This window comes from Ruditapes philippinarum, unplaced genomic scaffold, assembly GCF_026571515.1.
Source record: "Ruditapes philippinarum isolate M1 unplaced genomic scaffold, ASM2657151v2 ctg2032_1_1_1_1, whole genome shotgun sequence".
Lineage (NCBI taxonomy): Eukaryota > Metazoa > Mollusca > Bivalvia > Venerida > Veneridae > Ruditapes > Ruditapes philippinarum.
Window position 1 is genome coordinate 212211 of NW_026861727.1, and position 16000 is coordinate 228210.

A 16000-nucleotide genomic window follows, 5' to 3' on the forward strand; every position below is an offset into this window, starting at 1 on the left:
CCATGCAAATTTAATGCATAAACATTGGGATGTTTCCCTTCTGCCGAGTTTTTTTCACAAGGAGAAGTCACTCTCTCCTTTAAAATTTCCCCCCAGGATGAGCCCTGTGTACGGTACAGGTTTTATCGCCGCTTTAGTTACAAAAATGGCGGATCACATCGTCAATATTTGTTTAAAACGTGCGTGTGAATCCTCACGCAGAAGAACGCTGAGAGTTTTTAAGATTGTTATACCTGAAATGTCTTTTGAAAACATAGAAGGGATCCATGTATTTGAGCCACCCGGGAGGGATGTTAGAAGAAATTTCCATATTCTAAATTTCAATGTATACTGGTGAAAAAAAAAAAAAAAAAAAAAAAAAAAAAAAAAAAAATCCGACCTACCCTACCTATTCCTTGAGAGCATGTTACCCTAACAAATCAATTATTTTTTTTAGGCCTAAGCAAAGTCGTTTACTTATTGTTCCCGGGTAGGTAAGGGGAGCTACTCAAGGCGTCCCAACAAGATTAACATGCTATGCTTTAAATTCTGCTGTCAATATTTTAGATCCGTATATTAAAGATCCTGTATTTTTGCGATTGATATTGTTACTGTGTGTATACCACACTTGCAAAAAAAAATGCAACACAAGTTTAATATAGGACGCTTTTTCTAAATATGCGGATCTAAAAAATCGACATGTTAAACTTGTTGGTATGCTGGGAGTAGCTCCCATGTACCTACCAGAGAACAATTTGTAAACAACCTTGCTTAACAATAAGTCTTCCAGGCATGAAATAAAACATTTTTCGGCAGTAAGTTGCAATAAAATGATAGTCATTGCAGGCAAATTCGGGCTGCCGTATAGGGGGAAATTTCGGCTTTGAGGGGGGGGATTTTTCCCCGGCTTTGAGGGGGGAAAAAACTATTTTAGTGAAAAAAAAACACTGTATGATAAATGGGAATAACTCTAATAAAAGGCAAGGTAGAGTTATTGTTCTTGCACATAATTTTTGGAGTTATGCTCCAGACTAAACTGGGACAGACACACGGACGGAGACCATTTGCACGGGGATAAAAAAAGGCCTGTTTGGGGATAAAAATTATCTGTCAACAAAAAAAGTTGACCTTTTTAATACCATTGTACATTTTATCTTTCTACACAATGTAGACTTAATGTATCACTTTTGTAAACTGTTTCAATATTCAAGCTCATGAATTATTTGATTTGATGAGACATGTTAAAATTCAAGGTTTACTTTTGCACTATCACTGTCTATAAATTAGCTTTCTTTGAAGACTTTAAACATGATTTTATTTACAGTTCAAACCAAGTTATATTTCACCCCCAATCAACTGATCCTTAAATTGCATGTCGAGGGCTCAGCGCAAGACTATTCTAACTCAATATTTTTCAGAAAATGGTTTTTTGACATTTTCTTGTATAAATTCCTTCAATGCATGTTCTGTTAAAAAGACATAATTAATTTCCCACTAATTTTTAAGTTTTAACACATTTTAAGAAAAATATTCTATCTGGTGATATAATATATTCAGTGCAAAAACTAATTCTAACTCAAGTTAGAATAGTTTGACAATCACTTTTTTAAGTTAAAAGCTTGATATTCTTTTGTGCAAGACTATGCTAACTTCAAGTTAGAATTAGTCTAGCGAAAATAAAAAGATGCTGTTAACAGGAGTTTTTGCTATTTAAACTATTCTAACTGAAAATAAACAAAGTTTGATGATGTCATCACAAGCTTTCATGATGTCATAAATTACAAGAATATTTATGACACTTTTTCTTTGATCATATTTTACAGAATTTTACAGTTTTAAAACATATTCTTGATGTGTTTTTGCCTGTCTTTCATTGTTTTCAAGTTGAAAGACAATTTGATTCCTCATTTTAATATTTATACCAAGTGCTAATCAATTTCAAACACTTGTAATTAATTTATTTTACTGACTGCATGGCATTTCAAATTCTCTGTACAAAGAATAAAAAAAAATCAGAACTCAGTATTATACAATTTTAGAAGAAATTTTCCCTTTTATGTCTTTGTTTAAATAGTAATGATGAATATAAGTTGCTTACATTTAAAGATTTATGGTTTATGGCCAATCAAGTTCACTGGATAGTGCTCCTGAGTACTGGCTTTCAGTAAATTTCAATAAAACAACAGAAGAATAAAACAAGCTTTATGACAATACAATTATGCAAAAATCATCACTGAATTAAATTTAATTCAAAAATAAAGAAAAAAATATTTATTTGAATGAAGTGTTGCCAGTATGCACAAATTATTAACCTTTATTTAGGAAGCTTTGAGGTGTATTAAACCGTTCAAACCTACTTGAGTTAAGGAGACCACTGTCCAAAATTGTCAATTATGCCCCAGGAAAACACTTTTTGATTTTACAAAAGTTGCCAATCAAAGATTACAATTTCTTAGAACTGACATTTTAAAAGTGTATTTAAATACAAAACACAAAAATTTAATGAAACTCCCTTTAAAAATTTAGAAGATACATTTAGTAGTGATTAATTTTCAAAATATTATAGTATTACTTAATTTGTGTCATAAATGTAAAAGAATGTGCTTTGGTAAAAACAATCCTTGTTTTAAGAAATAAATCCTCAAAAACAAAATAATTTTTTTACTATATTAATAAAGGTTGCTGAAAGATACATTATAAATTCAGTGAAAGTTTTGGAAGTTTTAAAAATTAAAAATTTAAAAAAATTCAACATTCATTTGCACATAACTCTAAATTGTATTTCTAGATTATCAATCTAGTACTATAAAGTATACCTTTTGTAAATACAAAGAAAGAAAACAATTATGTACAGGCTTGTAAACTTAAAAATGCTATTTGAACTGGAATAATATGAGAATCTTAAGGATGTCCTGATTAAAATCAGCTTCTAATTAACACTATGGATTAGGATCTGACGACCCACCAATTGGTTGTCGCCTTCTCATAACCTTTCAAACAGCCAATCATCAGCAAGCTTTTACAATTTTGAAAGCGATATGGTTTCTAACTTTAATGGCTGGAAAACCATTACTGAGTGAGGTCATTTTCACAATTTCGAGAACAAACATGGTGTTGTCCAGATAGCCAGCAGGTAAACTGCATGCCCATTAAAAAGTTAGTCTTTAATTTCCAGTTCATTTCACATCACTTCAACAATTTTTTTTCTATCAAAAATCAACAATACTTATGTTTACTTTAACAGAAAATGATATTTTGATACTTCGTCTTATAAATCCTATATGTAAAGGACGGTTTGATTTCATTGCTAAAAATAGCTTTCCTGGGAAATCCAAATCACAATGAAGATTAAACAAATTAGGGGGCAATCAGATCTACATGTAAGAAATAAGTAGAACAGAACTTTAGTCAGACTGGAAAAGACCTTTCTATAAAAACTGCATGCTTTCATAAACACTGATTGTCAGAAATGTTATTGCCCATTTTGCATACTTTATCCCAGTGATTTAATATTTAATATTACTGTTTTAATACTGTTACAGGCATATTATTTGCCTTTTTGGTTGTTCCTTTTTCTTCTCCCATATGCGTATTTAAATAATATTTTGAAAACATCCCATCACATAAGTATTCATTGCACAATTGGTATAATAATGATGATATTTAACTTGTAAACACTCAAATGTTCCACATACAGAAAATATGGGAACAAGGGGACTCAAAACATACACCATATGGATGTGAATGATTTCTGTTTCATCACTGAGGTAATTTGCCTTGTTACCTATTTGTTGTGATTGTCCATACACACACACACACAAATAATTTGAAACAGTGTATTTTGGTCAAGATATGGGTATTTTATTATATGTTTCAATAGTGTCTATCATTTATTGAAAATATATACATAAATTACCAGTACAAATGTTAAAAGAATAAAATGTTTCCTTAGATAAAATATTTCAGTCATTTTAAAGTGGGGTTTAGTATATTAGAAGATAAGATTGAAACCTATTATAAAATGAACACCCAATGCAATATTTTGACACAGCCACAAGTGAAAATATAACACTGCTGGTGTTCACAAATAAATTAAATGAAATCTTATTTGACCTTACATGCAAAGACACATAAATATCTAGTTATCTACATAGTCATATCAATTCAAAAATGTATCATAATTTCGTAAAAGGTGACAGGATTATTTTTCAACAAGAACTATGTGACATCATGGAATGTAGGACAAAACCCCACCAGTTAAAACCCCACCACTCAAAATTTTATAGAGTGGACAAAACCCCACCACTACATTTTATAGAGTGGACAAAACCCCACCACTAAATTTTACAGAGTGGACAAAACCCCACCACATCAGTTTTATAGAGTGGACTAAACTTTCTTGTAAACATGTTAAAAACAAACAATTGTGCATCAGCAGAAACTCTAAATAATGTGTGAACAACTCATCAATAAGGAGTTACAGTTTGTAACACCTTTTTCTGAATCAAAACATCAATAAATAATCTGTTCTGTTCTTCAGGGATTTAGGATTAAGTTTTTTGTGTACAGTTTGTAACACCTTTTTTGCATATTGCACATGCAAGATGTACATGCATTGTTAATTAAATTGTTCATTCTTATATTACACAAATGATATATTGAAATTAAAAAATAGAATGTGAAAAATATGTGTGTATTATATATATTATAATTCATCAAATCTTGCCCAATAAGTGGTGGGGTTTTGTCCACTCAATGAAATTTAGTGGTGGGGTTTTGTCCACTCTATAAAATTAAGTGGTGGGGTTTTGTCCACTCTATAAAATTTTGAGTGGTGGGGTTTTAACTGGTGGGGTTTTGTCCGTCTTCCGACATCATGACATCATTAATGAGAGCGCATGTCGTTATTTGGCAAAAGTCAGGAAAAAAAGATTTAAACCGATAAAAAAGGATGGAATGAATAGAAATTTATTTTTTTTCATGCAAGATCATAATATATTTGTTAATTTATAGTCACAAAACAATTTTTCTATAAATTGAATTAATGATATTATGATATATCTTTTAAATTTGCAAAATGTCTAATGTGTTAGTAAAACATCATGTATTTTTTACCAGTACCTATTTAAATTAAAAATAATAAGAGACTTAAAGCTGCATGCCTGCAGATGAACCAAAATATTTCAATAAAGCCAAACCAAACAAAAGTATTCAGATTTTAAGAAAAGTATAAAGATTCAAGATAAAAGTTATAATTTCCATGTTATGTGCGAATTATGACCGATTTTGCAGTATTTTTCAACCTTAGTTCTATTGCATTACTAATGCAGTAAGGGCTATTTTAACATATTTTGACCTCTTTTTGGTAATTAACACGGGTTGTAAGTACTGTTTACAATTTTCTTTTTTCACTTCACAATGTTTTACTTTATAATACATTTTCAAATTTTTCATGAAAATTAGCATAAATCTGGAGGCATGCAGCTTTAAAGGATAGTAAAATTCCTATAATAGAGGGTTAAAGCAGTCTTTTAATTGTGCATCAACAAGGATGCATTCACAGCCCAAGCATGCATGCAATGCTTTCTAGCACAAAGTACCATATGTTCATAATTTTATTTTTTTGCCTCATTGCATTCAGTTAATTTTACATGGTGCCCCGAGTCATGCATATAAAAAACTTGCAACAAGGGCTTTTGCCTCAACATGGGGATTAATATTAAGAATCTGCAGATTTCACTTTTAAGAATTTGTATAAACACAAAAGATATGACTAGAATGAAAATTATTACCTGATTTGTGTGTTTGTATGAGATAATAAGTCAAGGGTGCTATCACTTGTACCTACTACATTTTTATATTATATTTAGTAGGGTATAAATTACTTATAATTATGCAAATATGTAACAATATCAAATTATAGTTATATATTATGGTCTTAGAACAGCCCGAAACCCTCAAATATCCCTTAAAAAATATGATTAAAGAAATTAATTTTACTTTCAAAAAAAGTAAACATATATTCTAACTTGATAGATAAAAGATATTCTTAACTTTCAAGTTATTGCAAAAGTAATCTATCTTAAAGATAGAATAGTTTTGCCACAAGATTTAAAATCAAAGGGACATATTTTATAGTGTTAAAGTATTCTAACTCAAGATAGAATAGTTTTGCACAATAAAATATTCTGGAAAAAGTAGCTTTTCTAGTGCAATACTAGGCTATCTTAGCATGTAGGCAATAAAATGCATATTTTACACTTTTCTTGAAAAAATGAACATGTACACAACTTACTGCTATTTTTTGATAAGATTGGTTGTGAATTTTTTTTCAAAAAATGAAATCAAAATAAATAACATATTTTTTCCCTTTCCTGAAAATTTTTCAAAATACAAGTTAGAATAGTCTTGCGCCGAGCCCTCGATGTACCTATTTACGATAAGTCCCCTTGTCAATATTACGATCAGCTAAAGTAAATAAGATAAGAGATGTTCATAAAATGTGTAACACCTAAAAGGTGTAGTGACCCAGCGATTCTATTTTACATCATTGTTTATCTATTATTACCATCCAGTATCATCTCAATCCCAGTTATCTTTGGATATTTCAAATATAAATTTTACTGCTCTTGTTCAATATCCACAGCTTATCAGCATAAAATTTGACACAATTTTATTTTAAGTTGTATAACATTTTGAAGTTTTGAAGATAACAAATTGTGATTGAAATTCACCACTGACAATGTATCAAATATGTACCGACAGATAAAAAACTCATATATAGATTTTAATACATGTATATAATAATTATGATAGACAGATCACTAAATGCTTCACATATTTTTTTTCACAGGACACATGTATGCACCAGATCATTATGAGCACAAGTGAATTTAATGTAAAATGTAGGGCATAACAACAGACAATTAATTCTAGCTGAACAAAACATACAAATTGAAGTCTTCTTTAAAAATATGGTATATACCTAACCACCTTAGTGAGCATCTCTTGTAATGGACTATGTATGATTAAAAAATGTATGATCAAAAAAATTAGACTACAGTTGCTAAATATCTTAAATTTTCAGTCTACATACAGTAACTATAAATTAACCATTGAAAATTTAAGTTCAGTGAAGAAATCCAAATTTTCTTTCATTCATCATGATCTGGCATAATTAGCTGGCAGTTGCTGCTGCAGAAGCTATGATAGTCAGACTGTGGGCACTGCATACCTGTACATTAGAAGTTCAGGTAGATCTGGGAGTGGGCATCGGAGTAGAACCACCGACAGCCTGTTTAAGCTAGCTGGATAGCATTTTCAGACTTTTAGCCACTGTTTCAAATTAATCCCATATAATATAAAGGGGACTGTTTTACACAATTTTCACTCTAGATTTTATACCTTACTCATGACATCATCATCAACTTCTTGCTCGGGTTCCGCCCAGTCAACAGCAATCTGATGGCCCCACAGCTGGATCCTGCCAGGTATAAGTTTTCTTCTGGCCATCGCTGCAGCTCTGTGACTTTCGTACTCTACAAATGCAAAGCCCCTGTTTTTGCTTTTGTCCATGGCTGATGGATACACAATAACATCTGTGACACCGTCTGTAACTTTTGTCATCTCTGTCATTATTTCATCTTTATTCTTATTTTTAGGGATACCTCCTACAAATAAACGACAGTTATCAACACTAGGGCATACTCCAAGTAAACGTCCTTTTCTGATTTCATAGTTGTTCATTAATCTTACAGCTTGGATAGCGTCATTTTTGTTTGTGTACATGACAAACGCATAACCTCTGTTGCTTCCACTAAAGTCCATCATTAAACGAAATTCATATATTTTACCAATCTTTTCAAACGCTGGTACTAGTTCATCTTCAAAACAATCTCTTGGTATTTTTCCAACGAAAATTTCACATCCTCTTCCTGGCTGTGGTCCGTCCCAATCTGGGGGAGGTCCACCGTATTTTCTCTGTCCATTTTCTTGAATCATTGTGTATCCTGTTTTTTCCATCAAATTCAATAATGCCCTTTCATTCGGAGCCCCCAGCACGCCATTTGAATCCATATTTAAGCTAAATTATGTCTAACTTTGTTAAAAATCTTTTATCAATCTACACTCGCTATCATTTTGTGTCAACATAGCAGACGTCTACAATTGTGTCGTAGTACTAACGCATGCGCAATTCGCTAATGAAAGCGCGCGGACTTTGATATGCAAATTATCTCGAGAGAAACTGATCAGCGATTGGTTATTTCGAAAGTCTTTGATGTTCGACTTCAAAGTACCGCAAAAGCGCGTGCCGAATACCAGCATCCGAAAATAAGCAAGGCCTGTATATTTGCAATTCTGTAAAGTTAAAGTAATAAAATTGACGGTGATTATGGAGTGTATATGATCACGGGGCTAAATTAATTTTAAGGACAAGCGCTTGACCACGGATCTTAATTACTGTAATGTAAACCCGTGCTTAAACTAAAGTTTTATATATAAAAAAAATCATATTTTAGAAACTTACATCTAAAACGTTTTTTTTTTTTTTTTTTTTTTTTTTGGGGGGGGGGGGGTAGAAAAACTTTCTCATTTTAATAATTAAGTTATCTGAGATTTAATTTACGCCACGAGATTTGTTTTTTATGAATTTTGCGTTTGTAAGACGTAATTCAAAATATTTTGCGTGACAATATATTATTCTATAATTAGAGGAATTGTTTTCAATACCCTGAAACGTTAGCTGTTGTTGTTGTTGTCGTCGTCGTCGAATTTCCAGTTTGAGCCGAGGCCATGTTGCGCTTCCAACACGAAGGGCACGTGCTTAAATCGTGCTCACATCATTTTAAATAGTATGTTTTAAACTTATCAAATACTGACACTTTATTCCACCTGGAATAATTCATTTGAAAAAAGATCGTGCTCACAACATTTTAAATAGTATGTTTTAAACGGCACTTAATTCCATCTGGAATAATTCATTTGAAAATAGATCGGCAATTACATGTCAGAATCTTTAAAATTTAAAATTTGTAATAAATTTTCACTTTTAGAAATTATGAAGTAAATTTGTAGATTATCCACTATGTATCTGTTGTTGTTATTTCTACAGATTATCGGGATTATATGAGATTATATAAATAAGTTGTGTATCATATCACTGACATCCTGACTTGACTATTCACAGTTAAAACCTATGGTGGCTGAGTTGTGCCACGTCAAGTTACGATGTGACTTTGTCATGTTTTCGTGTTATATCGCCTGTGGCCACCAGCGGAGCTAAAATACGTCATAGCACAAATCAACTACTACACAAAAAACGCGAGTATTTGTTGAGTATGAAAATATGCTTGCAATAATGAAAGATGGCAGCACGTGCAAGCGTGCACTAGTAAAATGTGCAAAGCTTTTCCAGACACTTTGTCTCTTTTTTTCTTTTTTTCTTATTTTTCTTTGTTTTCTTCCTTTTTTTTGAGAAAAACTTTTTATTTACCTACTTGAATTTATACCTAAATTATAACGAATTTTAGAAAGAAAATATGTTGAGCTGCAAAAATAAGTGATGTACTTGGTTAAAGAAAAATGTGAATACTTAGCATTAATATTGGCACATTTGATATCAAAATTTGCAAAAATGTGCTGACTACTTGATGTATATTTCAACATCTATAATTATTATAGATGTTGAAATATGATTTTTTTTCAAAACGGCTTATATTAAGTTTTTTTGATATATATGATCAGTACATGTGCTGGGATTGACAAATATGCATTTTATTTGGATTTTAAAGGCGTTTTGAGCTCCAAACCCCAAGTGTCTGTGTAATGGACCAGAAAAGCACCAAATTTACTATATTTGAATATATTAAACAATATGCACATGGATCAGAAAAGCTCCAATTTTTTTATATTTAAATATATTATATAGTATGTATAATGAACCAGAAAAATCTGCTGATTTTCGCATCTCCTTGTAGTGAAGATTCCTAGTAAATGTTGATGAATTCAAGTCAGAAGTTGGTGAGGAATCGCCCGGCTGAAAAAAGGGCATTAAAGGGGCACAACTTTGTGAGAAATTACAAAGGTCCAAAATCTTAAAAATATAAAATCTTAAAATTTTACTTAGATCAACTTGGGCACTTAAAACTGAAAAATATGCGAAAAGATGATAATAAAGTATGCCCAGCATTAAGTTGAAAATCGATAGTAAGTCCGAATCTTAGCCCAATTTGAACTAGAAGAGTTTAAACTATTTTAATTTTAGCTAATTTTACACAATAATTATGATTATTCTCGTAAAAACGGAGTGAGGTAATGAAATTAAATTTTGCACACAGGTTATTGCTATAAAATAGAGAAATACAGAATCCCTAAAGAAAGCCCAACACGACAAGATTGAAAATGTTGCAGGCTCGGTTTGATTGAGCCTGTTCATTGAAGGTACTGGAAAGTGAAAGTTACCATCCACGTCCCCTAGCACCGGCTTAAGCAGAATTCAATATTTAAACACGTAAAATGGTGAAAATTTGAATTTAGAGACATCCGCAGATGTGTTCATACGGCGATTACCATGGAACCTTCAATGTGACACAGTAGTGCCATTTCATGAAAAGCGGCGTATGGTCCCCAAGTAAAAGAATGCGTGTGTCCTAAACGAGAAAACAATGGGCGGAACTAAATAAAATGGAATTTTGAAAGGGGATCTGAGGTTATGAACCCACCTCAAAAGGTAAAAAGATCTCGAAAAATTAGCTTTTGTCATATAAAAAAATCTCCGTGAAGCCCCTTTAAAACATCTGAAAAGAGCGCTGACAAACGGAATCAACATAACAAACATTCGGAACGTTTTTTTTAAATATTCAAAATACATCGTAATTACAAAAATAACAATGTAGAAATAGTTCCGGCTAGTTATCTTTTCATAAATAAATATGTCATTATCTAACCTTATACAATCGATCTGTTTAGTGTTTTGTATGGTGGCCGATTTGTGACATTCTTGTCTTCTCCCCGCGACTCGCCATTTTTACTTGTTAATTGTCGACTTTTGGTTTGGCGGGGTCGCGGGGCAAAATCAAGAATGGCAAAAATCAGCCACCATAGTTTTGACGAAAAGAGCAGACTTTGACTGAAGGATCACCAAAACTGTTGATCAAAATCATTGCCTTGTGCTGAACAGTCATATGGTAATAATATATATAAAAATCCCGCTCATTCCTCCGCCGCACTTGAATTATGCAATGTGCACGGCGGGTATTTTTTCTTGGCGCGAAAGTAAAAAACAAACTGCATTGACATGGCAATGCGGGGACAGTTAGAAGTCAAACACACTGTTAATTTTTCCTGCTATGTCCGCCAGACTAGTACGGAATGCCGTTAGGGCCATTGCCTATGAATGTGTTGATCTGAAACGCGATAGTCGATAGTACGATGGTGAAAACGCGAAATCACGAAACTACGATGGTGAAAATGCGAAAGCACGATGATGAAAACGCGAAAGTACGATGATGAAAACGCGATTGTACGATACTACGATGATGAAAGCGCGATAAACTATCGTGTTTTCACCATCGTACTGTCGCGTTTTCACCATCGTGATTTCGCGTTTTCATCATCGTACTGTCGTGTTTTCATCATCGTACTATCGCGTTTTCACCATCGTACTATCGCGTTTTCACCATCGTACTATCGCGTTTTTCATCATCGTACTGTCGTGTTTTCATCATCGTACTATCGCGTTTTCACCATCGTACTGTCGTGATTTCATCATCGTACTTTCGCGTTTTCATCATCGTACTATCAACGTTTTCACCATCGTAGTTTCGTGATTTCGTGTTTTCACCATCGTACTATCGACTATCGCGTTTCAGATTAACACATTCATAGGCGATGGCCCTAACGGCATTCCGGAATGCCGTTAGGGCCATCGCCTATGAATGGTTTGATATGAAACGCGATACTCGACAGTACGATGATGAAAACACGAAATCACGAAACTACGATGGTGAAAACGCAACAGTACGATGGTGAAAACACGATAGTTTATCGCGTTTTCATCATCGTTGTATCGTACTGTCGCGATTTCATCATCGTACTATCGCGTTTTCATCATCGTGCTTTCGCGTTTTCACCATCGTAGTTTCGTGATTTCGCGTTTTCACCATCGTACTATCGACTATCGCGTTTCAGATCAACACATTCATAGGCGATGGCCCTAACGGCATTCCGTAGACTAGGGGTGGGAAATTGGTTACAAGTGACAGCATAGTATTTTGGTCTCTATTCGTTGTAAAGCGGCGGAGCGTCCACTTTTCGTGTCTTTTCACGAAATGGTAACAACGATTTTATGTACATTGTAAACTGTTTTATTGCTCACCCAGATAACCTTTGATGATATCGAAAAGAGACCATCTATAGTCTCTAAAATCTAATTTACATTTATGATTAGCGAGTTTAGAATACCTGTATGATGTAACGACCGGCCATTTTCATGTATCTATTTAGATAGTTATTCATTAAACAAACATACTACACTAATATCACTGCTAATCTGTACAAAATGCACATATTTACTTTCTATGATCAGTTTGTAGACGCTAGACATATAATGGTGTTCAGTAAAGCCTGCGACGTCGTACATTGAAAAAATGTCATTCGGAACACCTCATCTTTTGTCATTTAAAACATGGAGATGTAAAATGAAATTTTCAATAGCTTTTTGTTGATGTTCTTGTGGTGAAATTAGAATCAGATAAATAATGGAAAAGTCTTGAAAAGGTAAGCATCCGTTCATCACATGTGCATAAAAATCTTTACTGTTTAATCATGGAGCACTAATTATTGCATTGCACATGAAATGTGCATATGTCTCAAAGGTGAGTGAAAATATTTTAAGAAAATCAACATTCAGCAAAATGTATTAAGATTTTAAGAAAAGTAGAAAATATTTACAATTCAAGGAAACATTTGCATGATATAATTATGATATATTGACTGATTTTGCGGTATTTCGTACCATATTTCTACTGCGTTACCAACACAGTATGTCCTATTTTTGGCTATTATGATCTATTTTTGGTGATATTTTTAAAATTTGTAGTATTTCTTTCCAAATTTCTACTGCGTGACTAACACAGTATGGACTATTTCTGCATATTCTGACCTATTCTTCGGGAATTTTCAAAATTTGTAAACATTGTTTGCAATTTGAAAATTACTTTCTTTGTTCGGTTGACAATAATAAACTTCCTTAAAACTACATGCCTCCATAGCAGTCGAAATATTTCAATAAAATCAAACTTGAGAAAATGTACTTAGATTTTAGGAAAAGTAAAAATATTCCAGATTCAAGTAATTATTAACATGTTTAGTGCAATGAATGGCTGATTTTTCAGTATTTGTAACTAAATTTCTAATGCTAACGCATTAGGGGCTATTTTAGCATATTTTCTCTCTTTTTTTTTTGTTAATTTACATGGGCTTTAAAGGGATATTCAGACAAAATAATGACAAAAATATTAAATGATCTTATGTACTCAAATCACGCTAAAATGACATTTCTTGAAGTTTCAGCATGAATTTCTGTTTAAATTCTAAATATTTTGGGTTTGAAGCGTAAATATTATATGTTGAACAAAATTTAGACCCGAATAGAATCACCAATAGTTTTAAAACAAGTCACATGACTTATTCAAACCCTTGAAGTTACAATAACAGATATTATGGATATTGTATGATTGAATCAAGTCTAAGTCATTCATTTGACATGTTCTTTAACGTTTCCAGAGTTCACTTTGGCAATTATTGTGAAATCCTAGCGCTCTAACCTAACCCACGCGGGTCAAGTTAGGAGACCACAATTTTATTCTTTATATGAAAAGTTTTGTTCCTTTGACTGTCTAATATATTCATTTTGAGGGCATTTACAGAATAATGACTGAAAAACTCTATACTAAGAAATGAAAATTTTGCCTGTGTCTCCCTTTAAGTGCCAGTGATAATGTGTAAATTGCTTCTTTTTTGGGTTTCTTGACGATATTATTCAGTTAAACAAATTTCCAAATTTTTCATGAAAAATAGCATGAATCTGGAGGCATGCTGCTTGAACACCAAATAATTGTTATTGCTTTTATTTTTCTAAAAGATAAAAAAACAACAACAAAATATATCATTATAGTACAGAGGACAAAATAACACTTTGATGACGTTTTACTAATTTTATGACAAACAATTTCATATTCAACGCTGCTTGCTTCCACATGCTTAGCATCTTATATATTACTATATATATATTATAAATAAAGTCTTGCTTTTTGTGTCGCCTTTACGGAGTAGTGGCGACATACAGGGATCACTTGTCCGTCGTCTGTCTGTCCGTCCGTTTGTCTGTCCGTCCGTCACAACACTTGTCCGTGCTTCTCCTTATAAACTACTGGTGCAATTTCATCCAAACTTTACAGAAATGGTCAGTATCAAGTCTAGTTGTGCATGTCGTAAGCATTTTCCGGTTCAATGATTTTTGTCCGTGTTATGACCCTTTAATAATTTTTAAAGTTTGTTCGGACTACTCCAATACCACTAATGCAATTTGAATGAAACATTACAGAATTGATTTGCAGCTCAAGTCATTGCGCATATTACACAGGTTTTTCGGACGAATAATTTTTGGCCGAGTTATGGCCCTTTAATGAAAAAGTTGTTTTTTCTTGTGTGTTGCCAGATACACAAAAGCTTGTCCGGACTATTTCTCAAAATTTACTGTCGCAATTTCATCAAAACTTTACAGTACAGGAATGATCAGTACCAAGTCTAGTTGTGCATATCATCGGCTTTTTATGGTTCAATGAATTATGATGGAGTTATGGCAGCTGACTTCATACAAACTAAAACGTAGAGAGTATGCGAACTTGCCGTCTTACACGTTGCATTGGATCTTAAATCATCTGCCGATGCCCCGTGCCTTCTCAACGTCGTGTACTATAACCATTCGAACTACCTCGACGATTCATAATCCGAAGTTTGACGGAAAGTACCGAGTAGTTGCGATCGAGGTATTACCAGATTTTTTTTCTCGTAGCATATAATTTTTTTATAGAGTCAACCAAATTAATTTATCATTCGTTTACTTTGGCAAAAACATGTTTCTCTCAATACATAATCTTTCAAAACAGAAAAAAAGTTCAGTAGAACGGGTCTTTCTGTGATCGTTTGTTTGTTATATTTTTTGCGGCGTTCTCTAAAATAAATTGACTGTCGTCTGCATAAATATAACCCTGGCTGTCATGTTGATATACTTAATGATCGCTTAAAAATGATAATAAAACTCATAAAATAAAATAATTTCACACTGAAAAAATACGACAAGGCCGGTAAGGGGTGAAAAAAGACATAAGGGAAAACACGGCATATTATCGACTCGAGTATATCGTTATCCTGTCACCACCTATTGATTGTTTACAATTACTATGGAAAAAAATGTATCATTTGGATTTTCCTATAAAAAGCTGCTGAAAAGTGATCTAGAATGCACGGTGGCACAGGGGTGACACGTGTGTGTTTTTTTTTATTTATCTCGTGTATCTCGTTTATTTATATATACGAGTTATTAAGTCGTGTGTACGAGATAATTAAGTCATGGGCACGAGATACTATGTCGTGCGCACGAGTTACGAGTCCTGCGCAGGAGTTACTGTGTCGTGTACACGAGATAATTAAGCCGTGTTCACGAGTTACTATGTGGGTGCGAACGAGATGATGAAGTATTGCGCACGAGATAAATAACTAATTAGATTCTACTATATATATATGAACTTCAATCTTTGAAACTACTGAAGGTATTCACTCGAAACTTTATACAGGTCGTTAAGATCATATAAGAGGTCACTATGAAAGGTCCATAAATCAGACATTAATGTTGACTAAATTATGGTCCTTTATGGGGACCATCCTGTGATAGGGTTAGTCAGTACGTACGTACTGACGGTCTTACGATAACTGGAGAAGGAATAAGCCCTTGTTTATT

General features: G+C 32.9%; 1 protein-coding gene across 1 annotated transcript in view; it reads right to left on the reverse strand.

Moving 5' to 3' along the window:
* Nucleotides 1-8147, reverse strand: part of LOC132716615 (APOBEC1 complementation factor-like) — a 32264-nt gene extending 24117 nt beyond the window's left edge. The window contains exon 1 of the mRNA XM_060699923.1: nt 7384-8147. Within this exon, the coding sequence (XP_060555906.1) occupies nt 7384-8055 (672 nt within the window). The 5' untranslated portion in view covers nt 8056-8147. The remainder of the gene's footprint in view (nt 1-7383) is intronic.
* Between the last annotated feature and the right edge of the window lie 7853 nt (nt 8148-16000).